The sequence below is a fragment of the Eschscholzia californica genome, unplaced genomic scaffold, assembly GCF_041429995.1.
Source record: "Eschscholzia californica isolate CP2 unplaced genomic scaffold, dmEscCali1.0.p SCAF_6, whole genome shotgun sequence".
NCBI classification, from domain to species: domain Eukaryota; kingdom Viridiplantae; phylum Streptophyta; class Magnoliopsida; order Ranunculales; family Papaveraceae; genus Eschscholzia; species Eschscholzia californica.
Genome location: NW_028238483.1, coordinates 23,796,310 through 23,823,802, shown reverse-complemented (window position 1 = coordinate 23,823,802; position 27,493 = coordinate 23,796,310). Strand labels below are relative to the sequence as shown.

The 27,493-nt window shown below is 37.0% G+C and overlaps 2 protein-coding genes and 1 long non-coding RNA gene across 9 annotated transcripts; 2 read left to right on the top strand and 1 right to left on the bottom strand.

Moving 5' to 3' along the window:
- The first annotated feature begins 2,280 nt into the window (after positions 1-2,280).
- Positions 2,281-17,732, top strand: LOC147532684 (uncharacterized). Of its 2 annotated transcripts, none has more exons than XR_015227271.1 (3): positions 2,281-2,418; positions 3,078-3,144; positions 4,210-4,470. It is a non-coding gene; the product is annotated as an uncharacterized LOC147532684 (long non-coding RNA). The 2 variants fall into 2 exon arrangements; XR_015227272.1 differs by lacking the exon at positions 4,210-4,470 and adding an exon at positions 17,458-17,732 and having other exon boundaries at positions 2,287-2,418.
- On the top strand, positions 4,986-8,314 carry LOC147532685 (F-box/kelch-repeat protein At1g67480-like). Of its 4 annotated transcripts, none has more exons than XM_086645766.1 (3): positions 4,986-5,325; positions 6,176-7,126; positions 7,553-8,314. In XM_086645766.1, the coding sequence occupies exons 2-3, from the start codon at positions 6,597-6,599 to the stop codon at positions 8,178-8,180; spliced, it is 1,158 nt and encodes a 385-aa protein (XP_086501892.1). In that variant the 5' UTR covers positions 4,986-5,325; positions 6,176-6,596; the 3' UTR covers positions 8,181-8,314. The 4 variants fall into 4 exon arrangements, with proteins under 4 accessions (XP_086501892.1, XP_086501896.1, XP_086501893.1 ...); XM_086645770.1 differs by having other exon boundaries at positions 5,067-5,325; positions 6,210-7,126; XM_086645767.1 differs by having other exon boundaries at positions 5,075-5,325; positions 6,179-7,126.
- On the bottom strand, positions 8,739-25,714 carry LOC147532683 (mannosyl-oligosaccharide glucosidase GCS1-like). 3 transcript variants are annotated; one of them, XM_086645762.1, is made up of 30 exons: positions 23,673-23,957; positions 22,764-22,851; positions 22,556-22,672; positions 22,386-22,470; positions 22,010-22,127; positions 21,764-21,901; positions 21,231-21,300; positions 20,943-21,135; positions 17,154-17,215; positions 16,983-17,056; positions 16,578-16,829; positions 15,627-15,801; positions 15,411-15,497; positions 15,194-15,262; positions 14,989-15,082; positions 14,721-14,803; positions 14,083-14,190; positions 12,604-12,725; positions 12,292-12,399; positions 12,117-12,190; positions 11,807-11,932; positions 11,602-11,669; positions 11,325-11,474; positions 11,150-11,200; positions 10,618-10,674; positions 9,971-10,123; positions 9,750-9,841; positions 9,525-9,634; positions 9,136-9,199; positions 8,739-9,035 (listed from the first exon to the last, which is right to left on the bottom strand). In XM_086645762.1, the coding sequence occupies exons 8-30, from the start codon at positions 21,109-21,111 to the stop codon at positions 8,891-8,893; spliced, it is 2,493 nt and encodes an 830-aa protein (XP_086501888.1). In that variant the 5' UTR covers positions 21,112-21,135; positions 21,231-21,300; positions 21,764-21,901; positions 22,010-22,127; positions 22,386-22,470; positions 22,556-22,672; positions 22,764-22,851; positions 23,673-23,957; the 3' UTR covers positions 8,739-8,890. The 3 variants fall into 3 exon arrangements, with proteins under 3 accessions (XP_086501888.1, XP_086501887.1, XP_086501889.1); XM_086645761.1 differs by lacking the exons at positions 20,943-21,135; positions 21,231-21,300 and adding an exon at positions 25,444-25,714 and having other exon boundaries at positions 23,673-24,061; XM_086645763.1 differs by lacking the exons at positions 21,231-21,300; positions 21,764-21,901; positions 22,010-22,127; ... (2 more) ...; positions 22,764-22,851; positions 23,673-23,957 and having other exon boundaries at positions 20,943-21,189.
- Positions 25,715-27,493: the final 1,779 nt, after the last annotated feature.

The following is a 27,493-nucleotide window of genomic DNA, read 5'->3' as shown; positions in this document are numbered from 1 at the left end:
AAAAAGATTTACGTTGTGAATATTGGTTGATTGGTGGCTCATTGAGTCATTTCTTTTTCTTATTTCAGAAATATGTCGACTGTACTGTACATTTCAAAAATTATACCTAGAGGTTGTATCTTTGTCATTGTAATCCACCAAACATGTGTAGTATCATTCTTGTTTTTTTGATGAGAAAATAAACTAAAACCAAGAAAACATACAAATCTATCTAAGATACATTAGTATCATCCTTGTTTAAAATACACTTTTGAAGCATTGGATGCACATGGCTTTACATTCATTAAACCACACACCAACTCTGCCCTTTGTTTTCTATATATTCTAGGCCAATGGCATATACTCCATTTTGCTACTTTTTTTTTTATGAAGTCCAATTCAAATTAGCTTTCGTAATAACATTGTCTGATTTTGCTACTTACTTTTATACATAAAAGATTTGGTCCAACAAAAAATCATGATGTACTTTTATATTAGTATACTAATATTTATTTTTAATAATCCTCGACAAATTTTTTTTTCTATTTAATTTTACCTCATTGGATAATTATCTACTAATATATTTTTCTATTTAGTTATACCTCATTGGTTAAAAAAAATTTGTGATAGAAGCCCAATTCAAATTAGCTTTCGTAATAACATTGTCTGATTTGTTCCTCCATTATTTCCAATTTCATCAAACCAAAGGAAGAAACATATAAGCGTAAATTATATGAGCAAAACAAAATTAAGATCGATTCCCTAATTTGTATTACTCTATAAATTATTTGAAAGTTATCTACTAATTCTTATTTTATATTTTGAAAAGTAAACTTTATTTAGACTCTCCAAATCTACTAGTACCGAGTATAGATTATTCACTATCTTTATAATATAAATTTTAACAATTTTTAAAAAATTTTAAGTTAAATATTGGAAATTGATACAAGAAGATACAAAAGGGGACCTATTCAAAACCTAAATAGGAATCCACCGTTGAAAATAGGGATGGTTGATTTCTTGTAGATCTAGGGTAAGCTTTGACTTGTATCCTCTTTTAACATTATTTTTAAATTGAAACTATTTAAGAAAAGTCCAAAATTTGGGTTCAAATACGGAAAAAAATCCACTCGGGAATAATAATGTAAAAAAACCCAATTTTTAAACTGTTGGCAACACTTTTGAAACTGTGCCAACATATATAATTATGTTCTTAATTATGTGTGAACAAAAACAAATTTGTTCATACATTTACAAAATTTTGAGAGCAAATACAAAATTGTTGAGAGCAAACTATGTTGTGTTCAGAAATTTTCAAAAATGTTTGTAATTTTAACTTTTGGGTTTTTTTTTTGCATTATTAATCCAGATTGGGATTCATTTGATATTTTGACCCGAATTTTGAGCCTTATAATTTTTCTCTCTTTTTAAATCTTGTATCTTTGTATATTTTCAACATGATAAAATTTAACAACTTTTGTGTCCTTGATCAAGAGAAAGGGAGTCCCACCGTGAATGGAAGTTCTAGAGGAAATGTCAAAGTTGTTAAAGGCAATATCTTTTTCACCCAAGACTCCGTAAAAAAGACCAAATATGGTTAGAGAACCATCTTCTCTCTTCTCCGGCAAAATGTCGTCGGTCGGCCCCTGACCTTAACTCAAAACAATTTTTTTTATCTCTCGTTTCTTCGTGTCTTCTTCCTTTTCCTTTCTCTTCTCTTTAGTGCAACTCCAATGTGGGTTGTGCTCTCAAATTCAAATTTGAGAGTCCTAAACCAGCTAATAGAGCTCCAACTCGGGAGCCTTGGTGGGGTTGGGTGTCCTACCTCCCGGGCTCCAAACCCCAAATTCCTACCGTTGGGAATCTCCCAGCAGTAGTATTGGGGTGGGTCTCTTATTTAACGGGGATGCACCCCAATATCTTCCATCTCACTCTCTATATTTCTCTCGTCTCCATCAATTATCTCTTTATTAATTATGTGACATCCCATGTTTTCGGTTAAACAAATAAAAGGCAACGGTTAGAAGAGGGACTATTTGGCACTTAGAAAAAGTCAAATTAGGGATTAAATAGTAAATGATAGAAATTGAATTAATTGGGTACAAATATTGGTGGGACTTATTCATGGAGTGTATATAAATTGAAGGACTTACAATAAATTAAATCTATGGCCACTTTGTAATGTGACATGTGGCACCCCATTTGTATCTTTGACATGCATGATGACGCGTTTTGGAGAAAGTAATTTTTTATGTGTGGACCCCACTTTACAATTCAAATCCCTTTGGTTCTTTTCAAATGTCATTTGCAAACAAAGAAGCCGAGAGAGTGAGGCAGAGAATTGAGAAATCGATTTAGTTTTCAGGGTTATAAAAGTTATGAATTTCTTCGGCTGATTTCTTCGCACGGGTGGTCGGAATTCAACGAAACTTGTTCCAGGTAATTCCATTCGACTTGTTCTACATATCTATCTGTTCAGAATTTTGAATTTCGTCCGAATTTGGTGGTTTTATGATAGCTATTTCGTATACTGTATAGTTGTACTAATTTTATTTGGGATCGAAATTTGGAGCTATTTAGACGATTATTATTCGACTTCTTCTAATGATTTATGTTCAGGATCATGTTTAGAATGTTATGGACTATTTTGGGGTGACTATATATAGACGACGGGGTGCTGCCGAATTATTTTACGGCTCGAATTTCATATTTAGACTAGTTTTAAGAATGAACTGGAATATAGATGGTTACCCGAATTTTATCATATTCCATATAAATTGACCGTTTCAGCTATAGATTTATAGTATGGAATTCATTATATGATTTGTCAGCTTATGGAGACTCTAAAATGAGAAATAGAAATTATGGGAAGTTGGTTGACTGGTTCGTAGGCATTTCAGATATTCAGGAGAGATAGATACGAAGTAAGAGATCGATCAAAAAATCGGATTATATTTGAAGTCTTCCAGAGTTGACGAAATTGCTTTTATGTTTTAAGTTTTCGATGTTTTCTTTTCTTTATTGCTTTTGTCGTGCAAGGTTCTTCGTTTAGAACCTGATGTTTCTATTCGATTTTTGGTTATTCTTCCTTATCCCAGAGTATGCGAATGAGGAGGAATTAGGTCGTCTGGCAGGCGGGAGGTCTTTGGTGATGCAAGGACTGAGGTAGGGGTTTTGAATCCTTTATCCAGCATGGTTTTATAGATAATGAATATGCTAGATTATACAGTTATATATGCGCCATTATAACTAGAGTTCAGGTAGCATGAAACTCGATTTATGTGATGAACTGAAATATGCTTGAAATATTTTGATGCGATATGAGAAATGTTTTCGAACTGATTTTACGATGATTGTGAACTACTTGAGATTTTCTTGTATGTACCCGACTGCGGATTATGTCAACCTACGGGCACGTAGCCATTGAGGGTAGGATGACATGTGGACACGGGTGTGACCCGTGTGAGACCGGTGAGGTGGGCGACACTAGTCATGAGACCTGTGGGAGTAGAGTGCTTCACTTGCTGACCATTGGTGCTCGTGCCTCCAGTTCGAGGCTCAGGGACGTACTCCTGACCGCTCGTCTGGGAGGTGACATTGATTGGGAATCCCTCTGCTTTGTGGCGATGTGACTCTTGGTTGTTCCACTTCCGTGTTTGATAAGATAATGAATTGAATATGAATATTGGTTTTGATATACGAATGAAACTGATTTTGAAAGATCGCATTAGATGCATGACAGGGTACCGAAGAGAATGAGGTTCAGGTCCTTCCATGGGTATTGGGGGACGGCTCTCTTATTCGAACTCGATGATCAAAAACGTATTTAGATACTTAAGGTATATATGTATCATGAGGTAAACTCTTCAATGATTGCGGAGTCCCTTAGTGGGAGAGGGGCTTACCGGCTAGGGGTAAGTCTCTTTCTCGAGGAGACGTAGTGCATTAGCTAGTGCCATAAATGGGCTGGTACTATCTAACGCACTCTAGGTTCTCCTGAGGTACTCTCCTCTTATTGGGAGCGCACCATGGGTGGGCAGCTAATCACTGCTATTACTTGCTAGATTAAGGAAAATGGTTTTGTATATAGTATATACTGTAACTGGTTTGATAACTCGTTTTGTCATGATGTTTACAACTTATTAAAGGAACTTTTGAAAACGTGATGGGTTTTGGATTGGTCTTCTACCAGAATAACTCGTGTCGGTGAGTATTCTGACCCCCTACCAGTTGTTAGTGTGCCGGTTCTTGGTTGTAGCCTCGAGGCGGAGTGTGTATTCCAGCCGGTGATCTTGTCTGACGAGGCTAGCAGAGTTATGTCGTTTTATATGATTTTTCGTTATTTTCAAGTTATGTATTTATCGCAAAAACCAAACTCTAATATGTATATACGTAAAACTTAGAGTTGTTTATAAGTTGTATCGGTGTTGTATGAGGCGTTTGTATGTTTGTGGTTCGGGTTTCGACCCGAAATTGAGTTGAGTTTGTTTAGCTTCCGCTTAATAGTTTATTCTTGTATATGCGAATGTATGGTTTGCATGACAGGTTTACAGGTGCGACCGGTTCGATTTACAGAGGAGATTCTGTCGGATTTTTGTCTCGTCTGTGAGTTGCCGGGGCGTGGTCGTGTCTATTTTGGGACACGGGGCGTCACAAATTATCTTTCTATTTTCTTTATTTATCTCTTCAATGTCTAGTCTAGACCCCAAATATAATAACAAAAGCTTTTTTGATTTGTCAAATAATTGTTCAGAAGTTGATTTATCGAATGATGGAGTCGCATAAACTTTTGATTTTAATGAAACACTGAACTCATCGATTTCTAGTAAGCGTTATAGTCATGTAGATGATATTGTGTTCGTTAATGGTTATTTACCTGTTGTCACCGATGCGATTATCGAAAATGATCAACGGGTAAACAAATTTGCCGAACACTTCAAAGAACAACTAAAATCGTGCTCCGAAGGGTCTTAAATGTCGTTGGAGCGAAATTAACAAGCAAAAACTCGAGATTTTGTGGTCATTTGACATTATTGTAAAGGAACTAAAAAAATGAATAAAATGATAACGATCGAGTAATTACGCTCGAGATTTTGTTGTCATTTCACGAAAGTTTCCTTTTTTTTTTTTTTTGAGAGACTAAAGTTTTCCTTCCGCGTCAGAAAATCAGTAGGTGGTTAATTTCCCATCCTCGAAATTTCGGACATTGTCACGACCTCGTCAGCTCTCTTTCTCTATCTCTAAATTTGAATTCTCTCTCTCTCTATAAAAACCAGTTCTTGTCTATATCCAAATTGAATCAATTCCTTTCTTTTATCAAAATTGACGAACTCGAAGAAGCTCACAGTGAGTATACTTTCTGATTTCGTATTGTTCAATCTCATTACTAGTATATGATTTTGTTTCTGTTACTATTCAAATCAATTAATTAGGCTAATCCAAATCAGTTCTTCTTTTCTCCTTTTCATTTATTGCCTTCTGTCTTATTGTTCTATATTCAGATCTAAAGATTTTCATCATTCTCGTTTTTAAGCTATTTTGTCCCTTTATCTTCATTTCCTGTGTCAGTTATTTTTTGATCATCCAGCTCTTGAAATAAGTTTCTTAGATGGTTGTTTTCCTGCAAAATTTTCATGTTTTTTTTTTGAAAAAAAAAATGCGACCCTTTTTGTCAGATCTGGTTATTAAGTAGTTTACATATATAGATAGATATGAATCTCTGATCTTGATATTCATTTCCTCTGCTATCTGACTTGCTTGCTTAACTTATGAATTTTAACAGTCTCTTTCAAATATTCTAGTCTTTCTTTATCTAACTTGTTTTGGGTTGCCAAAATTGCCCAAGTTTTTACTGATTCTTCTTTATTCATTGGTTGAGAAAAAAGGCTTTAATCATTTAAATGAGATTTCTAATTCCTTCAGTCATTGAGATTGATAATGACTAGAGAGAGATGGGTCATGGGTGATACTGAATCCCTTCTAACTCTCAACCATTAAAATTTCATTGCAAATTGTTCCCTTTTGACCTTTTTCTTTTGTTTTTTTTCTCTTCCATTATTCGAATCGAATCAGTTTTGGATTTATCAATTTTAATTGTAAAGCTAGTGACTTTTGTAATTTGTCCAAGTTATAAAGATTCTAGTTGATGAGATGGGAGATTATTGTTTTTAATTAGGTTTTGTCAATTTCATAACAGCAGAGATTTTGAACTTCAACAATGGATGCTGCAGGAGGCTAAACCCTGTTTATTAATACTGGTATTGAACTCGATACAGATATTGGGGAAATGTTTGGGAGAAGGAGCAATTCTTACAACATAAACTTCAGTGCAACTCTTCGTAGATCAATAGGGAAGAAGTATTCGAAGAGCAAAAGCTCTGACATGGGATTCGAATTAGATCAGACAGAATCGTGGAAATTTCTCGAATCTAAAACAGGTTTTATCTATTGGTCTCGTAGAATACTTTTAGGTGAAGAATATCATGAATTTCTCTAGTCTCAAGTTCTCAACTAATTTCATATTCTTATTTTCTCATTAATCAAAAGTAGTTTCCTGTTTGATGGGGTGTAAGAGTTATAAACATTCGTTATAACTTGTTTAGCTGCCTTTTAAGGAAATGCCCGGTGTTGAACGTGGAAAGAAACAAATTACAGATTCAGGAATGTGTTTTTCCACTATAGTTCGGAAAAATATACCAACTCATCCAAAAATGAATGCCCAATCAACTCCTAGAAGATCTGTTAATACTTATACTCTTATTTTACCTGGACTTCCTGACGATTTGGGTAAGTACTGCCTCGCACTTGTCCCCCGTTCAAACTTCCCAGCCATGGGTGCTGTATGCAAACGATGGAGATCGTTCATCCAAAGCAAGGAACTGATAAAAGTCAGGAGACTGGCTGGTAAGCTTGAGGAATGGCTCTATATTTTGACTGGAGATACAGAAGGAAAGGGAAGCCATTGGGAGGTCTTGCGGTCTTTTGGACAAGAACGAAGAAACCTTCCACCAATGCCTTGTCCTAGAAAAGCCGGGTTTGGCGTGGTTGTCCTTGACGGGAAGCTTCTGATCATGGCTGGCTATATAGTGTCTGAGGGTAAGGGGTCTGTTTCTGCTGATGTTTTGCAGTATGATTCCTGCCTCAACAGGTAAAGACTCTTGATTCTCTCTGGATGTTACTCGTTCTGCATTTTCGTCGCGAATGACTTAAAAATATCATTTGGTTATTGTGGGAATCACTATTATTTACGGACATAAAACTCCATCTTTAACACCGCTCATTGTCTCATTCCTTTTAATAAGAGTGGTTTCATTTATTATGCAACTTAGGGTGGCGTTTCTTTTTCAAATTCATTTATGAAATCTAACTAGAGATCCCAATCGGCTCGAGTCAGATTTCAGAACATTTGTTTATCCAACCTAAAATGACATGTGTGGCCGACCAAAACTCAGATTCAAACAAGTCCAACTTAGGCGACTAAATTTCAGGCAATAAAAAAACAAATACCACCTAACTTCTAAAAGATAAACTAAATTATTATATCGTTAATTTAAGTCGTCTTCTTTGACCACAGGTGGAGTACATTAGCAAATATGAATGTGGCCCGACATGACTTCGCCTGTTCAGAAGTCAATGGTTTGGTATATGCCATAGGAGGCCATGGATTCAATGGTGAAAGCCTCTCAAGTGTCGAGGTCTATAACCCAGACACGAATATCTGGACTCTAATAGAAAGTCTTCGTCGGCCTAGATGGGGATGTTTCGCCAGCAGTTTCCAAGGAAAACTCTATATCATGGGAGGAAGATCTAGCTTTACTATCGGGAACTCAAAGTTTGTCGATGTTTACAATCCTGAGAACCAGACTTGGCTTGAGATGAAGAATGGATGTGTCATGGTAACTGCACATGCTGTGCTGGGAAATAAATTGTTCTGTATGGAATGGAAACATCAGAGGAAATTGGCAATCTTTAACCCAGATGATAATTCATGGAAGATGGTTCCAATACCATTGACAGGGAGTTCAAGGATTGGATTTCAATTTGGAGTTTTAGATGGGAAGTTGTTATTGTTCTCGTCTGAAAAAGAACCTGGATATCGAACACTGTTGTATGATCCAGATGCAGTTACAGGTTCTGAATGGCAGACTTCCTCCATTAAACCATCTGGTCTTTGTTTGAACAGCGTTACGATCAAAGCGTGATTATGCTACTGCATTTGCTTGCTGCTTCCATTATGTTTTTCTTCTTATGTTCTAAAATTTATTTATGATATGTCCTCTATTGATTATGTTAGGAGTTTATATTGATTTTTCAACATGGGTTGTTTTCTTTTTGCTGTCTCTTTCACCTCATTCTCCGAATATGACTCTTCTGATTCTGTCTCGCTTGATTGAAACAAAGTCAAATTTTGGGTTCCGTCTAATTTTGACCCAAGAAATTGACTCTTCCAAGTTTATGAATCAACTATTTTAGTTTCAACAAGCACTAAACTCAAACTGAAAAACTCTGAGTATCACCTACGATTTTTTGAGTTTCTTTTTTTCTTAAAAAAGTGCAAAATTCGAATCCAATCTTATAATGATGTGATGACTACAAATCCAAGAGGTTCCAAGAAGAAACTCGGAATTATTTTGAGGATCTCAATTGTCTATTCAACTTCAAAAAACAAAACCACCTATCTAGGAGATGACACCTAAGTAATTTTTAAGTATTTAGAGTGTTACAATATCTTTTAAATTGATGATCTCAACAGTATCATCTAGGCAAGAGAACCTCAATTTAGACTTCACACGTAGAATAATTAGAGTTTCTTTGTTTGAATTTTTCATGGGAGATAGAATCAGGTGAAAGTAGATTTAAAACCATTAAGAAAATAGCCAAGAAAATACATCCTCCAACTTCGTAAAAAGGTCTAGATTTCAGGATAAGCTTCTGCCATGATCAAAAGAATAAGAGAAGTCCAACCTGTGAATGGTCGTACTCCTTTTCCATTCCCCTTGTTTTGTTCGTACTGTTCCCACAGGTACCCTGTCTGGTAATAGTTATCGACTACGTTCCTGTCACAGACGCACAAAATGTTTCTAAGTAACTGGTTTCTAACTGACAAATCACTGGGTTCGAAGTAAACATTATAATAAAAAAAGTAGAAATTAATACTTGATCAGATTTTTCCGCAACTCCTCGTAAATTGTCCTTGATCTCAATTTATGAGGTCCATCCTCTGCAAAAATATGGAAAAAAGAGTTTAAAAACAAAGAGTGGTACCATTCAGTATTCACTCGGTTTACTGCTCTCTTCTGTAACTAAAAGAGCAAATTGGAGAAGTGAAAAAAAGCAAAGCCTTTGATAGTTTGTGCGTCGAACTACAAATCCATTTTCATATAGTTTTATGGAGAAAAATGAGTTATTTTGTTTTTCTTATCTGTTTTCTAGGTATCAAAATCTATTAATCATTTGAACAGTTGCAACAGCCATGTTTTGATTAAAATATATGCAGATTAATGTATTTAGGCAAATGAGTAATTGGGTTCGTCTATTATAAATACCTAGGGAGTAATGGTGAAGAGCTGAAAGAATCAAGTAGTTCATATTCATCCAAATTGAGCCTCTCCAATATGGTGCGTCATGCTCCGTGTTGTATTTCATGTACAGAGTGCTGTCACAGAGACGATGGTAATTCGTATTTTTTATGATTCACAAATGCATCAAACAACTGAGTTGTTATAATGAAAAAATGAGTAAAAAAGATTTTCACAAGAGAATAATTATACCTTGATTTGGCAAGAGAGCAGAGGCCGTAATTTGTCCAGAAAGTACTTCGATCCGAAATGTGATCAAGTTGTTTTCCCAGTATTGGAGAATCCTACATAACTCGGGAAGCATGAAGAGTTAATTAAGAGAGGCAACAAAGTACCGAGTGCCGTTCTGCGACAAGATAAAATTTATGAACATATCTACATGAAAGATGTAATATTTTCTTAATGAAACTTACAGGCGGAATAATCCCCATCATGAATGGGAACAGGCTGACGTAACCAATATGAGGAACTAATCTCAACTGTGGCGCTTCCATAACTTCTCGTACAAGCTCTCGACTGGCATGGTTGCTGCCTAAGGTTTCTGTTTGTCGCCAACTCAAGCGAACCTACCAAGTATTAAGCCAGACTTTTGATTTTGAAAGCGAACTCCATAAGCAAATAATAGGATTTTTTGAACGACAGAATGAAGGTAACCAAACCGAACAATACAAGACACGGGCAAGTTATGATAGAAAAAAATTAAATTTCATGCCCACAGCTTTCATCGGAGTCACCCAAGTTGATGCGCATGAGATTTGGATGTCCAAAAATTCAAAATATAAAATTTGTTCTGAGTTGTGGTTTTCTCGAATATACTCCAAGCTTTTATGAATGCAAACTTATCAGAGAGCACCATTGAAGTACTCAAACAATTGAGGAATTAGAAACCAAATGAAACTAAGACGATTGAGAAATTAGAAAATGTGTGCCCTTCTGTTCTGGTTTGGTGGGTTCAGATATAGTGCCCTTAGAACACCAAAATTCATGATGGTCTATCGTGTATAAACAGAACCATACACAAGTAGTACTTCCGAGCAAACAATTAATTGGCGGAACATACCTTTTCGGTGTGATTTCCAAAATCAAAATATGCGCCAGAAACATCATCCAAGTGCATCTGCAAATCAATATATTAGTACTTCGACAAAAAATACATTAAAGCTGCTAAAGCAACTTCTAGATCTTCTCGAATTCTTATAACAACTTCAGGGTTCAGGCATTTCATATCTATAGATATAAGATATGGATATTTGAATTATATATATTTAACTACAAATATCAATAACATATAACAATGTAAAGGCAGAAAGCCAAAGAAAAGGAAAAAAAAAAACCTCAGCTTTAGAAAACAAGTAACATGTTAGCAAGTACGACAACAAAAAGGATGTTTGGATAGCTAAAAAGAACAGCAAGATCACAAAGGAAACATACAGTCGCTAAGGATATCAATTACTTATGTTATGAAGATTACGTAATCTAGGTAGATTTCAGTGGTGGAAACATCTTCATGTTTCCGCGGTCTCAATTACTTATGTTATAAGATTGGTTGATGATCGAAATCAACATCAGAGGCGTAAGAAAATAGAGACTACCTTATTTAGAAGCTCAAAATTGGAGAGCAGTTGAGCCATCGATTGATATTCCTGCAGATATTGAAATTCAAGGCCCTTTTAATCCAACAAATGAACCTTGAAGTTCATAAGTAATAAGATAAATTGTTTTCTCCCTTTTGTTGAGCTTATAAGATGAATTTTTTAATCATAATACCTTCCCCAGGTCATTTTTCTTTCCAAGAAGATCGGTAATGGATTGCATGCAATCTGCAGCAAGAAGCATCCAACATCGTAAATCCACGTGGCGCTCTTCCTCATTGGGGTGTGATGCGCGTGGATAGTCATCCAAACCAGAGGAGAGCGTCTGGAAATCGATATACAAATGAATAACATAACATGACAATTGTTGATGTATGCTATATCTGTAACGGAATCAGAGATAGTTACTTATTAAGAGATCGTGGAGAAGAACAATGGTGCAATAAAGATACCTTTGGATTTAGTTCATGAGTTATTGTTTGGTCTCTTCCATGCCAATAAAAGCTGCCAATATCCTTTCCTGAAGCACATATAGCAGCTCATCTTATAAAGACTTCCAAATGACAGATTAATGCAAAGTAAAGAAAGGTTTCATCTGCACTGTGACACACACAAAGACTTTTTAAATCAACATCCATTGTAAAAAATCAAACTTACCTGTCTGTGTAGTATTGAACCATTGGAACCAGGCTTCCAGGCGAACAAATGCCCTATCCAAGAACGAAGAGATCTTGTTTCTCTCACTGGTAGTAAATTTCTTTTTAATTGTGCCACGAACTAAATCTGAAACAAGTTCTCAATGTAAAACTGGATTCTATCATTTGTATTGACATCATGCATAATTTGCGGGAAATAATTAGAATATGAAAATGCATTTATTTTCCAGCTTCACAAATGAAGGAAAAAGCTCTATTAAGAAAAGGCAAAACAAAAGTACCAAAATATAAATAGAGAAGAGAAACCTAACCTTGTAGAGCTAGGAACAAAGTTGGTGGATTTCCATTTGTTGGGTGCTGAGGAACAAATTCCTCTGAAACTTTACTGCAATATTCCATGACAAGATTGCAAAGATTATAACTATTGTACATCAAACCTCCATCACATAATGTATACATAATTTAGTTTAAAATTACTCATATTACCTCAGAGCTTCAGCTCCTAAGATTTGTTCACGGGGTATCCACCCATCAACATTCATCAAGTCTAGCCAGTGGCCAATGATGTCCAAGCAAATTTCTATGTCCCAACGGCTGTGGTAAAAATAAAAAATGATGCAGAACACACAACACCATATAAATACTTGAACCTATGACTTCAGCATCCCAAAAGAGCAAATGCATTCCTAGTTCTTAACAACACAAGCAACTGAAAAAATGTTGATCGAGTTCACATGGCTAGAAGCCTAGAAGGAACCATAAAAATGGTTAGAGAATTCTTAGAAGCAGGAAATTAACCAGATTAGCAGCTGATGAAAACCTTCATCCCATAAGAAACCCCTTGGAAATACGGGTCTGCTTGGAACAGCACTATACAGCTCAGCTGGCCAATATGAAACAAAATCCTCGCCATACATGATCTGAAATAGAAAATGTCCCAGCATCAATACAGAACAGGTGACGTTGAACGGAGAACGGAGAAAGAGAGGAGTGCCATCTGGAAAACATGGATATACACACCCCTAAAAACAGCAGAGTTATAACACGCAGACTAATATAGAACCTAAATTAGAGCCATTACGGAAATGGTGTCGCCATATCAGGCACTAGTTCCATACTCTTTCAAAGTGTTTGTACTCCAATCAGCTTATCCAAATAAAATGTTTTTACGTAATAAGCAGGCAAATGCACATCAAACCGATTTGGCCAACAGAGAAAGAGAAGGATTTCAAACTCAGATGAGAAGATTAATTTTCAGTACTTATGGAGTCATGAATGATAAATCACTTCAAGGATCAATTTTGGATCTCCAGACAAGGCAAGGAGCAAACTCACAACTTCAATTTGCAAACTAATGAACCAGTACCCAATTATGGGTTCACTTAAAACTTGTCAACAAACCCCATTAAGTATTAGACAATTAGATAGGTGTCTTACTAACACCAAAACAATAATTTTTTTTGGTTTAAAACTAACACCAATTGTTCACTGAGAGTTTGAGACACGTGGACCATTAAAAGCAACCTCAGGTCCCCATAAACAAGAAGGGTCATATTAGCAAACCCGCTAATTGGACATATTTCAAATTGAAGTAACAATTGAAACAAGTTCATTTTTTTTACATATATGCATACTTAACTCGCAGGGATTTCTCCAAAGGTTCCCCCTAGAGTCAGTTTCGTGGTGTGGGCTGCTGTTTTAGGAAAGCTTCCTACAATCGATCAACTTCAAAAGAGAGGAATGCCTTGGCCCAATAGATGCATTCTTTGCAAAAAGGATGGTGAATTGGTGAATCATTTGCTCCTACACTGCCCAAGAGTGACTCACATCTGGTCTTTTTTCGTCTCTTCTTGCGGAAGTTCATGGTGCAGTCCAAGGTCTATTTCCCAGGCTTTGGAGCAATGGAATGGGCTGTTTGTGAATAGAAGCAAGAGGGACCTTTGGTCTCTGATCCCCTTCGCTATAGTGTGGCCCATTTGGGGTAACAGGAAGAATCTGACTTTCAAAGAGTCAAGTGGCCGGTCTAATCTAGAGGTGGAGGATATCCTTGTTACTCTCTTCCATTGGAGCATGCAAATAGCTTGGGCTAGGAATAAGTCTTGTGTCGACTTCGTCTCTAATTGGGAGGGTATCCTGTTGTAACCTGTCCTAGTTTTGCTTTTTGTTTTTTCGTGTGCTTGTAGTTCCTTCCGTTCGTCGTTTTTAATATTAATTCAAATTATTCAAAAAAATAATAATTTACTGAGAGGGTTATGTGTGAGCGCATTTGCAACTTACGCTCAGGTCTTTTCCGAGAGCGATTTTTGATTGCCCATAAAAGTAGCCAATGCTACCAAGTAGATTTCCAATAGCTGCCCTGCCCACAATCACTGAATCAGAATTGACCTGAATGTACAATAAAATGGCTTCAGAGAATCAGAATGGCTTCTTTTAGGCAGATGATCTGTCAGCATAAACTGGAATTACAACGCTAAGGAAGTTTGAAACCCATATTTTTATCAACATTCCCATTTGCGCACTCGCAGAATTTGACTCTTTGACTTAAAAAGAGAAACACTTTGGTCAGCCATACAACAAATCTTCATCATGTTCACAAAGCAGTTGCACTACAAATTATATTGATTAACTATGAACTTGGTCAGGTGTACTTTCTTGAGTCATGATCAAACCTTGACCTGGGCTAGGTCTATTTTCCATTAATCGTAACTTTGCTAGCAACTTGACCACATTTTTCACGTGTACTGACTACTACAACTACATATAAAGCTACCTCTTTTTGCGGCATAGAAAAATAAAACTAGCAGGAGAAAGGATAGCAGATGACAGACAAAAAAGAGGAAAGATAAATCCAACACAAGAATTCATCACAAGTGAACCCCAGGGCCCAAACTTTCTAGTAAATGTGGATGGGATACCTTGTCTGTAAGATTGAAAAGCCTTTTATATTTGTCTTCGAAAGCACGTTGTTTCTCAATTAGTTGATTAGTCAGTAGCTTTCCTGAAACTTGGCAACAGCATCACATGAAAATCCGCTAAAGGCAAATAAAAATTGGAAACAAATTGCCCATTCGCATCAAAGACAGCTTAGAAAGTGGTAATACCTTTAGGAGTACAGAACCAGTGTCAAAATAAAAGACTATGCAATAAGTATTTGGAAATTGAGATACTGGCTGTAGCTAATACCTTTGATGTTATTGACACGTTCAACGGTTGAACTTTCTGATTCAGTTCCAGATACAAACCCAATATCTACTTTGAATGGAAACTTGGCGGAAATCTTGTGTAGAAGAGTGCGGATATATCAAATTCGAAAAACATGAGATGGAAATTGTTAGTGCGGTCTTCGAGTACAAGGTGTGCAGAGTGATGCAGAAAAGGAACATCATACCTGAAAAACTAAGGTGTTGGGAGAATCATCACATGTGTCAGGTAGCTGCAGCGTACCTACTCCTCCCGCCTGGATATCAAATCAATAACTTGAGCCATCAATTACATTTGTAAATAAACTCATTTAATCTGATAAAGCTATAGTTTTGTCTCCAAAGCAACACTGCACGGGAAATAATACTATCAGACACAAGTGTACCATAGGGAATTGTACGTACATGGGCTCCCAGGGTTTCCTGGACAAGTTCAGTTAAGTTATGAAAGTGATGAGTTTTGAAACCAGAATAATGGATTTCCGAGTTATCCTGCAAAATTGGGAGAAATGTCATCTGAAGTCATCAACAAAAACCATCTATAATAAAGAGCTTATCATTATGATTGGTCACTGCTCCACATTTCTTACTTCAATTAACCATTCGAGCTTCTGTACTTACTGTTGCATCTATATGCAGTTCCCAATCTCCAATGTCCTGGCGTGATCCATATGCCAGAAGAGATGAATCATGACTACCCAATTTCTCTCCACCTACATTTAAAGTGTTCCCTTCCTCATCCGCCACGTAGAAGAACAGATGACCAGTTGCCAATATTTCTTCATCTAGTTTAGATCTACAAGAAGACCGTAAAGAACAATTTACAATGGAAATTCCCACTTTGTGTGCATATTTATATTCGAAATGTTATGCTTAACAGAAAAATAAGTTCTAGAACTAGAAATCAGAAATACCCGTACAGATTCCTACTATTACAGCACAATCGACTTACAGTGGATCCCTACTAAGACAAACCGTATTCCAGCACTTACCAATAAGAAGGAACCAATGCTGCCTTCTCAGAAGAGAAATGGAAGTTGGCTATGAAGCAAAGGCTTTGCAAGACTTTTGTCCCGGTGATATGAATTTTGAAGGAGAGAGATATATGTTCTTTCCTACTGACTACAGGTCGTTGATTTATTTGACACATGGAGAAGGGAATCTTCAATTGATAGGTTTTCTTCAACTAACATTATCCATTGGGTTAATTTCTATAGATATATGCAAATGCTTCATTCACTTTCCAAGTGCATCACTAATCGATAAGACACGATGAGAAAGCATTATAAGCCGCAATAGCCAAGAATCTTTCAAGGGCAAACAGATATGTCTTATGACCATTGTTTTGAGCAATACCTTGGTCAAGGTATGACAAAAAATAAAACTGAGGGGCATAGACAAATGCACAAAATGGTTTCATTCATGGAATTTTATACCCAATTCAGCAGTTATCATTTCTCCGGTGCTAGAAACAAAATTTTGAAATCCTATAATTCAAATTTTATGAACTGAAATGCTTAACATATTTACACGCGGATCTTAAATAAGAAATTACGAAGGTCGGGTATATACTTATCAGTTTGCATATCAACACGAATTGACCAATCTCCACCATAGCCACTACCATCACCTTTCGATTTCAGAAAACTTGTCGTCAAGGTCATATCGTGGTCAACTATGACTTGATGACCATAATCCCGCCCATTGTGATGTGTCCACCCATAGCTACTGAGCTCATCTGAGTCCTGGCAAATATGGCGCATTAAATACCTTCCATCCTTTATGCCAATCCACATCAATCCAGCAATTAAAGACCGTGGTGTCCTAAACAAAAATTAGTTTTTCACAATTATTTCGATTTAAATCAATGCAAATCATCCTCTCGAATTATAAATTAAGCAACTAAACAACATCCATAAAACACAAACATGATCAGAGATAGTTATAACTCATAGTTTAGTAACGACAACCAAATACCTAGCGCGGATTCCAAGATAAACATGCGGACGGTAGGTTCCCCAGTACAAGCTTTCCTTATGGTCACCTTGAAACTACAATTTTGAAAATTTCATCCAAAAATCACAACCTAAACTTCGAAAGGGGTAATAACTAAACAAAATCACAGAAAACTCTAACTTCAATATTAACCTGTGGAAGATCCATAATTTTTGGTGCAGGAAATGGAGTGATAACACTAAGCTTCTGAGCTTCTTCAACATGTGTAAGAAGATAATAAATCATGAAAACGAAAACTAGAGTCGCAAAAATACCAAGCAATAGAAGATATCTAAGGTTGACTTTAAGAATCTTAATTGAACTATTATTATCTCTAGTTCCAGGCTTTCTGTTTCTTGAAATTGGTTATCGGTTAACCAATGGATCATCCTCGTCGAAATCGTCTGATGATTTAATCCTACTTCGAGCAGAAATTCTTTTCGTACTTCCATACCAGTTGTTAGTGTGCAGGTGCTTTGTCGTAGCCTCAAGGCGGAGTTGTATTCCAGCCGGTGATCTTGTCTGACGAGGCTAGAGGTGTTGCGTCATTTTCTTTGGTTTTCGTTTGTTGGCTTTCCATTATTTTAAAGTTATGTAGTTATTGCAGAACTGAACTCGAATATGTATATATATAACACTTAGATCTGTTTATAGTTGTATCGATGTGTAAGAGGCTTTTATATTTTGTTATGTGGTTCGGGTTTCGACCCGAAACTGAGTTGAGTTTGTTTAGCTTCCGCTTTAGTTTATTTTTCTTGTATATGCGGATGTATGGTTTGCATGACAGGTTTTACAGGTACGACCGGTTCAATTTACAGAGGAGACTCTGCCGGATTTTTGTCTCGTCTGTGAATTGTCGGGGCGTGGTCGTGTCTATTTTGGGACACGGGGCCCATTTCTTAAATTAAAGTTTCAAAAGCTCTCAAGGATGAAATTAGGGTTTTTGATCATTGATTGAAGCAACTGAATTTGATTCTGAAATAGGTAGGAGACTGAATTGATTACTATAATTTGGAAACTAGGTCTTTGGTATAGGAAGAGCAATGTTTAATAAAGGCAGTGCATTAGAGCGGGAGGGCATTCCTTTTAGGATAGGGAAAGATAAACACTATTTTCTAAAATATCCAAAAAATTAAACGTTGGTCCCTCCCCTAAAACTCTGTTCGATCAAAGAAAGAGAAACCCCTAACACTCTGTCCGATCAAAGAAAGAGAAACCCCTACAATTATGTTTGGTCAAAGAGAGAGAAATAAAAGTTGTTCGATCAAAGAGAGAGATGATGTTCGATCAAAGAGAGAGATAGAGTTGTTGTTCGATCAAAGAGAGAGATAGAGATGTTGTTCAATCAAAGAGAGAGATAGAGATGGAGACCCTAAACCCTCAACACTCATCTCCATAGAAGGGTTTATACCTCTTGTTATTACTTGATTTCTCCATAGATTTTTAGGCCTTTCACACTGCTTACAATAATTTTTGAAGATTTCAAGCATCTATATTGCAATAAAGAATACAAAGAAGGAGAGATAAGAATGAAGGATATGCCCTTTCGGTCTGAAGGAGATGTCTTTCTGAAGGAGTGTCCTCGACCAAGATGACAATGCACTCAATTTGTCGAATAGGATTACGATGAATTTATCCGGAAGATCATCTAGGCAGGTTGAATTAGGGATCGTAATGCTTAGCTAGAAGCCAACTACGATCGTCGGATCACTTCGGTGATTCGCGACTAAAATCGACCGGATCCCACAACGGGTTACACCAAAGAGTGGTGACTTGAACGAAGAGAATTGACTAGTGGGAGCTAGACAAATGGATGGATTAAATCCACTTTGATAAGCCAGAAAGGTTCGGAAAGAGTCTAGACAAAGATAGAAAGAACCGGGCCCGAAAGAAGGCCCAGGCCAAAAAGGGAATGGGTCGTCCATGTTATGGCCAGCCATATGGAGTGGGCGGCCAATCCCAACCTATTAAAGTGGCTGCCCTGCCCGGCCACATTAAGGAGTCCAGATGGGACAAGAAATCCCATCTGGAGTCCTGATCAGAAAGGGTTTCTGACTTTATCTTTTTTGTGGTCCTTAATGGATCCTAATTGGAATATGATTCTAACTCTAGGGTTTTCTATGTAAGGACTAATTATAGAACAGAAAAGGTATGAAATTTTGTCAAAAGAAAATCAATCTCTACAAACATCAACTGGAGAGAGGGATTTTAGGGAAAAAGCTCCCAATCATCTACCTAGTCAAAGAAGAAAGAAATTCTTCTCAACCTTCAATAAGGTCCTAGCTGACATTAAAGAAGGGAGTTCAAGTCTACCTATTCGGTGTCTCAAGTAGAGGAGCTACAATTTGGAGCTGTTTCTCTTCTGAAAAGGCGTTGGAATTTAGTTCGCGGGAAAGCGATTAAGGTAAAAAAAAAAAAACCGTTTCTGGTTCATCTTTATTTCTTGCATGTGATCCTGGAAACTAGTGTTAGGCATATTAGATGTCTGAGATTCCGCTTAGAACACTAGGTGACACTATAACCCAACAGTGGCGTCAAAGCCTCTTGCACGAGCTAATTTTGGCTAGACGAATTAGATTCGGACTTGTTTATTTGGATAGATAAGTTCGAATAGATTTTCGGACATCAATTTGATTAGTTTGAATAAGATTTAGGCTTAATGAAATAGAGTTTGAAAGAGCTTCAATGGGTTAAAATTTCAAAATTTCGTTTTTTTTAAAATATTTATCGAAAGAAAAGGTTAAAGTTTTAACAAGTTTTTGAAAAGGTTTTCAAATCTGATTTTTGATTATGAATCATCAAAATCCAGTAGGTGGAAGAGAGAAAACATAATCTTTTTTTTGGTCTGAACAACTTCCCGTCCTGCCAAGAGGCGTTCTAACCAGACAGACGCGTCTCTAAGATCGAGACTGTCTCAGACTCGTGCGCATCTTGGATTCCCGGTCGCGTCCAAGGACGTGATTAGGAAATCCGAACGCGTCTGAGTCCGAGACGGCCTAGGACTAAGGCAAAGGCCAGGCGTGTTTCAGACTCGACCTAATGCCGTCTTGGCATACCATAGGCGTCTCGGACCTCCAGCTCGAGACGGCCTAGGATGCATCTCAACCTCAAGGGCCAGAACATGTCTGGCCCATACAAGAGACACTTGGCACGGGCCAGAACGTGCTGGCCCTAGGCCAAGGCATGTTCGGCCTATGCCAAAGCATGTCTTGGCCTGACCCGAGAGCAAGTAATGGGTGTAGGCCGACAGTGTCCCGGACTTTGTCCCGGGTCATTCCGAGTACCATGCCTTATGTTGGCATCCATGGAACCGAAATTTCAAGATCAGTTCATCAGGTCATTCCGAGTACCATGCCTTATGTTGGCATCCGTGCCAAGTGTCTCTTGTATGGAACATCTCTGGCCCATACAAGAGACACTTGGCACGGGCCAGAACGTGCTGGCCCTAGGCCAAGGCATGCTCGGCTCATGTCAAAGCATGTCTTGGCCTGACCCGAGAGCAAGTAATGGGTGTAGGCCGAGAGTGTCCTGGACCTTGTCCCGGGTCATTCCGAGTAACATGCCTTATGTTGGCATCCATGGAACCGAAATTTCAAGATCAGTTCATGGATGAAGATGCCTACACTATCATTCGACGCCTGAGGAATATATTCCAAAGGAAAGTTGCAATGGAGAAAATAAGGACCACAAAGGAAATGCTTAAAAGTCGCTTAAAGGTAGGACAACCTGTTCGTCCACATGTTTTAAAAATGATTTATATCATAGAAAACATGAAATGGATGGGAACTCCTATAGAAATTTGAACGGCAACTGACATTATTCTGCATTCTCTCCATGATGGTTTTGAAGATGTCAGAACAAACATTTTCAAGAAGATTGGAAATGTCACCATGGATGAATTGCTATCAATCCTTGAGGAAGCTGAGAAAAATATCAAATTACCTGAAACTGAGAATGAGATTCTTAGTACACAAGAAGGTAAGGATTTCGAAAAGGGAAGCAAACGGAAAAGAAACGATCTGGCAAAGGTAAAGGCAAACGAGTTGCCAAAACCAAGTCTAGAGGTGTTCTTCCCGAAAGCAAATGTTTCTACTGTGATGTCACGGGCCATTGGAAGACAAACTGCCCAAAATACCTGGAAGAAAGGAGAACGAAACTGAGAGTTCTGGTTCGGGTATAAACGTTAAAAGTTAAATCAATCAAATGCATTTCCTTTAAGGTATGAGATACCTAATGCTCATAACATTTTGAATGACAGAAGCAAGTGGCAGTTGAGTATTTAACTGATAAAGAGATGAACCTGTCAAAAGCATACGAAGCAAGGGTTGCTGAGATGAGTCGAGAAAGATCATAGTCTTCTATAGGCGCTACTTTAATTTTGATTTTAGTTTTGTTTTAGAACATGGTCTCCTTAATTCTTAGATTATGGAGAAAATAAAGTATTTCAATTCAGTATTTATGATGTTCTTCAAGTGCCTAGTTAGCTAAAAACATTTATACCGAATGATTCGATTTAGTTATTCTAATCTAGTCATATAGTTAGGATGAACATGAAATCCGAAAGGGTAACACTAGTAGTTGTTTGATTTCGAATCACTCAACAGTTGTAAATCATGTTTCAACTAACAATTTGACAAGATCGTCTTGTAAGAAAGAAATGCCATTTAATGAACAAATCTTATGTTTTGACATAAGAAGATGATTAATCTGACTAGAATAAACTGAAAGATACTCGATAAAAGGCAGGGTTTTAGAAACAAAACTTGAATCAAGTATAGAAATCACTTGACAGGCTCCCGACAACAATCCTTCCATCTGAATAGTTCTCACGGGTTCTTCAAGCTTCTTCACGTCAGTCTCATCGTCCGGCTTCACATCCATCAAAATTGAGGACTTTCCAGCTATAGAAAAAGATAATAACCCAACTTAGTACAACTTAAGCAAAACATCAATTTTACTTATAATCTACTTAATATATGTTCCAACTAAAATGAGTGTACTGTACTCACACTCTTTCTTTTTCTCAGAAGCCCTGACAGCTGCTGCACGTTCTTCCGAAGCTTTCTTTTCCTCTTCCGTCTCCTCTCCAAAATGATCAACATCATCATCGTCGTCATCATCAGCTGCCTGCAATGAACATAATTTATGTTCATATTCTTGTCAATTTCATTACATCTTAATCAAGTAAAAAAAGCACATTGAGATATTGGTTCTCAAACCCACATTTTCAACTAAACTGATATCGGAATAGAATCGATAACTCAATTGATTCAGAACACCCAAGTTCTATAATTAACACATTGATATGGTAAACACAGACTATCCCAGAAAAGAACCTTCATTTCAGGGCAGATTTATTTTTCAAAAGAGAAGGACACAAATTACCTTTGAGTCGGCAACGGCGACAGATTCTTCAGTAATAGGAGCAAATCCTTCAACTTTGACACCATTTTCATCTCCAGAAACACCGCTACACGAAACAGTAAAATAAACTTAGCATGATATCAACAAAAAAAACACAACATAGGAGAAGTTGATTATGAGTAAATTATTACCTAATCTTCAAAAGTGCATCAATGTGGTTGAACCACCTAGAAACGTTAACGAATTCAGATGATGGGGCTCCTGCAAGAGCTGCATACACGGTGATATCATCCTTTGAAGCTTGGTATCTGAAATTGAAAACCGAAAACACAGCATACATGAAAAATTTGATACAGAAACTGAAGAAATGTTAGTGCAAAAAAACTAGAAAAGACTTACCCAGTAATGTAACTTCGGGTAAGGAGATGTTTGTCAAGTTTCTCAAGACCAGACTTAGATCCAACATTAGCGAATGCAACTGCCATTGCTATATCATGTTGGAAAATTGTTTATTATATAAATAATTTTTAGTTGAGCGAAATTATATCAAATAGGTACTTGTGAAAAGTCACAAGTTATGGGTAGTCACAACTCAATGGAGAGACATCTTGTTGATTTTGTAGAGTCACAATTTACTCTATAAATACTCAAGTTGATTTCTCTTTTAGAGAGAGGTTTTGGACAGCTTTTAGTAGAGTATTTTGAAGACAAATATTGAGTCGTCTAGAGTCGTGTATGAGAGCATAGTAACTCAAAGTTCGTTGGAGCGTATAGAATTGTAGTGCTTCTTTCTATACTACGCGATCGTTGTATCTTAGGAGACAAGTGTCTGTAGAACCGTTAGCACCATTGCGGGGACATGATTGTCTTAAGGAAAGAGTGACCACTCGCCTCGATCATCAAATAAGATAAGTTAATTTTTCATTTCATAATATTCGTTGTCAAGAGTCGAACTGATAAACTCGGAAATAGCATATCAAAGAAACAACGAACATATACAACGGAAACCTAAATCAACCACATTTCAATAATGATAATAATTCGATGAACTAGGGCGTACACTGTATTTTATTGATTCAATCTCAACAAACCATTAACATTCTAGATCGTTATAATTCATTAATCTATAAGTTTGATTTATGAGTATTATAAAGAAACCTACTGGTTTGTTATTCAATCTATACTAGAAATAGGAAATTGTGCTCCATAAGTCAAATTGAAACAGTTGAGAAATCATAGAAACAACTTCTAACAGATAGATCTTTGAACAGATATGTTAAGGATTTGAATCAACAAATTAAGGCTTACCTTTGATTGGATTCGCCAACTGTTCCAAGGTATGTAAGAGAGAAGCCTACATAAAGTAAATAAAGTATATACAAGAGAAGACTTTGTATCTATTTTACAAGCAGCACTTGCTTCTCTAGTTGGCTGAGTTGTGTGGAATCTTAAACTCTTGAGGAAGGTGTGCTTGATTCTAACCGATTATTGTAGTTGAATAAGTTGATTAGTAAAGAATTCATGTATAATTGTTGACCTAATTAATAGATATTAGTATTAACAAAGGTGTCAATGGCCTAATCAATGGCCAACAAACTTGGAGTGATAAGAAGTATAATCTTCCAATCAAGGGTTCGAGACACATATTGAACAATTCAAAAAAAACAAAGGTGTCAATGGGGCAGGTGTGGGCAAGGCTAGAGACAGGGCCGGTCCTGACATTTTTGTGGCCCGAAGCGAAATTCACGAATGTGGCCCTTAAATTTTATATATGCACACAATTTTTTTTTTTAACAAATTGTATTATGAATCTTTATTTAAATTATTTCAAAAATTTAACGAAGGGCGACTCGCTTTAGAATCCCTAAATTTTATTTGCTCTTTTTATAAGAAACATCCCTATTTATCTTCTAACATGATCATCGACCATTGCCAATCAACTGATTATGATGTTTCTCTCTATCTTTTTATCTCCCACTTCTAGTTTTTTCAGCTAGAGAGATGTGTGTATGAGGGAGGGAGGGAGGGAGGGAGAGATCATGGTGGTGGTCAAGGGCGGAGCTATGTGTAGGCAGCCCCTGGCTAGAATCAGGGGCCGAATCCATCATACTTCTTGGCAATGCAAAGTTATGACAAAAATGAATGGTAGCTAGGGTGGTTTTGGCTCTCTTAGTTACTTTAGGCTAGTCCGGGTTAACATAAAATCCTAACTCCACCGTTGGTGGTGGTCAGTCGTAGTTCGCGATGGTAGTTGATACGACGAACAAGAAAGATGAAAAAGAAATTGACCAACAAATTAATAAGTTGTTAGCTTTCAGGTCTTTAAGATAGGTTGTCATATCAACTACCATCTGACATATTGAACTCAATTGAGTCAAATTAAATTGACTAATTTTTTAAGAAATTATCGTGCCTATGATGCAAACTATCCGTCTGTACTTGTAATAATAATAATAGCTTTGTCATAATATAAATAAAAAAAATATTGTGGTGCATAGTTATATTACAAATATTTTGAATTTGTTATTAAATTTGCAAATTAAAATTCACATTTATAATAATATAAATAATGATATTTTGTTAGTAAAGATGAAACTGATAACCATAAATCAAGACAATATTAGAACCATAGGTATGTACCCTATAAATTAATAAAAGAAGCTAAAAAGAAAATGAAATCAATTAATATGAGTACCCATAATAGGTAATATTTAAATTATAATATTGGGGATTAGAGGGAAGAACAAGACGTTTAACACGTACTGCGAGAATCAGAAAGATGGGTGGGACTTGGGAGGGAGTAGGTTATACTGTTATAGTAGGAGACAAAAAAGAGAGACTAACAGATGTAATGTGGAATAAAAGACTTTATTGTGGGGCCCCTATATACTTCAAATCACGTTGTTTTGGGACCCAACGTGGGTAAATGACATTAATGTGGCCTTTCTCCTTTATAAAACTGTAGACTTGGCCGAAAATGATAAAGACACCTCCCCTTAAAATCCTCCTAAATGTGGCCCCAAAATTTGGGGGCCCAAAGCGACGCTTTGTTCGCTTTGGGCCCAGGGTCGGGCCTGGCTAGAGATGGGAAAAAAAATCCAAGAGCCCGAATCTACTCATTTCTGCCTCAGACCGACCAAGTCGTGGACACCTGATGTCTGAGACGGATATTATCTGACTAACCGACTAAAATTAATGGACGGACACAAAGACAATACCTTGTTCGACGTACTGTCTGAATCCGACCGTTTAATTGTCCGCCCGACCACCTGTTTATATAATCTATACATATATTTTATTTTTGTTGAAAATCTACGCATATGTACAAATTATTTGTATATATAGATGTATATTTAATATGTGGACCAATATATATATAGATATATTAATATGTTGTAGGTGTTTGTAATATATGTGTGGGATCCTAATAAAAAAAAGAGTGAAAGATTTTTGAACTTTTTCAGAAGTAAAAGAGTGAAATTCATAAAAAAAAAAAAAAAAAAGTAAAAGAGTGAAAAACAAAAAGAATCGGTAGGTATGGAGAAGTTAAGCTCAAGTATAGAGAAGAAGATGAAGTATGGAGAAACTTTATATTGTGTGGTTTATATGGAAGGCGAGAAATAAATGGTTGTTTGAAGGAATAAAGCCGTCTACTAGAGGTATTATTCATGCAACAAAACTAATGCATAGTGATTTTAAAAAGATAGACAGACAAGAAGGGAGAAGAATGACGAAACACCATCGGTGTGGCAAGCACCGGAAGTAGGAGGAGTGAAATTCAATTTTGATGATGCCTTCATTCATGGAAAGGCAACAGCGACAGTAGTGTGTAGGAACTGCAATGGAAATTTTGTAGCAGTTGAAATTAGTAAGATTGAAGCATCATGTCCGTTAGAGACTGAAGCAAAAGCGGCACCATTGGCCTTGAATTTAGTGAAACAAGTGAACCATTTTCAACCATTGTTGAAGGTGATGCGATGGTGGTGATTAATAGTTGTCTATCGACTGAGAAGAGTATGCCACGGAGAATTCGACCAATAATGACCGATATACTTAATAAGTTACATGATATAGAATTCAGTTACTGGTCAAAAAATCTTTATTGTGTGGCTCATACTCTAGCAAATAGGCTCTCATGTCAAACGAAAGTAATGTATGAAACTCTAATCAGACTCCAGTTTGCATTGTAGGCCAGTTGGGGTAGATAAACTTAACATTAACTCTTTTCCAATCCATGAATAAAGTTAAGGCTAATGCCGATTTTCATTAAAAAAAAAGAGCTTAAAAAAAAACTAGGAATGGTGGAAATTTGAGGAAATATAGGCTAAAGAAATTAGGGAGCATTAATTTTTTTTTGTTGAGAAAGGGAGCATTAATTAGTCCCACACGGCCATACCGACCAACAAAATCTTAGGCGCATGTTTGAGAAGTTTATAAAAGGCATAAAATTGGCAACCCTCCGGCCTCCTCGCGTTATTACTCCATGCTCTCATGCTTGGGGCGAATTTGAAAGGCATTGGCTTAGTTATGGGCACCTTTTCTAGGGGTGTGGGCATGTTTTGCTCGAAGCCCGTTGTCCGAAATGTCTAATCCTTTTGGTGGGCCCAGGTGAGCATTGGGCACTCAAATTTGGTGAAGTGTATGTTCGGGTCCGCCCGTTTGCCACTGCGGTCAAGAGAGTTTGGTGTCCGAACCGTCCGGTCAGAATAAGGAAAGTGTCCGTCTGGTCCCATTCTCATCCCTAGGCTAGGCAAAAAAGAGGTTACTGACTCTGTCTGGGTAATAGAAGGTTAAACTAGACCACGGACCATGCTGGCTCAGTACACATCATAGAGAGGTTTGGACAATCCTACTTGATCCCTTAGGGTGGTCTGGTTAGACCCATCAGGCAATCATTTCCCAATCTCGTAATTAAAAAAAGCGGAATTGGGCAAAACGTCCAAAATGGGTCCAACGATAAGAACCAGGCCCGCGTCATATAAAGAATACTGAACAGGTCCAACGCGTCAGGCTTCCAAATTGACGCAACCGTCACGTCACGTCTCCATTAATCACCTCCCACGCAGCTTAGTAGGGGTGAAATCGGTCCGAGTGGACCGATTTTTTGACATATTTGAACGAGTGGACCG

Excerpts from the sequence above, each read along its gene's own strand:
- LOC147532685 (XM_086645766.1), top strand. The coding sequence starts at position 6,597 with ATGCCCGGTGTTGAACGTGGAAAGAAACAAATTACAGATTCAGGAATG. Across the intron at positions 7,127-7,552 it reads TATGATTCCTGCCTCAACAG|GTGGAGTACATTAGCAAATA; the intron begins GTAAAGACTCTT and ends CTTTGACCACAG.
- LOC147532683 (XM_086645761.1), bottom strand. The coding sequence starts at position 22,849 with ATGGCAGTTGCATTCGCTAATGTTGGATCTAAGTCTGGTCTTGAGAAA. Across the intron at positions 22,471-22,555 it reads GATGCACTTTTGAAGATTAG|CGGTGTTTCTGGAGATGAAA; the intron begins GTAATAATTTAC and ends TGTTTCGTGTAG. Across the intron at positions 11,933-12,116 it reads TTTGTTCCTAGCTCTACAAG|ATTTAGTTCGTGGCACAATT; the intron begins GTTAGGTTTCTC and ends AACTTGTTTCAG.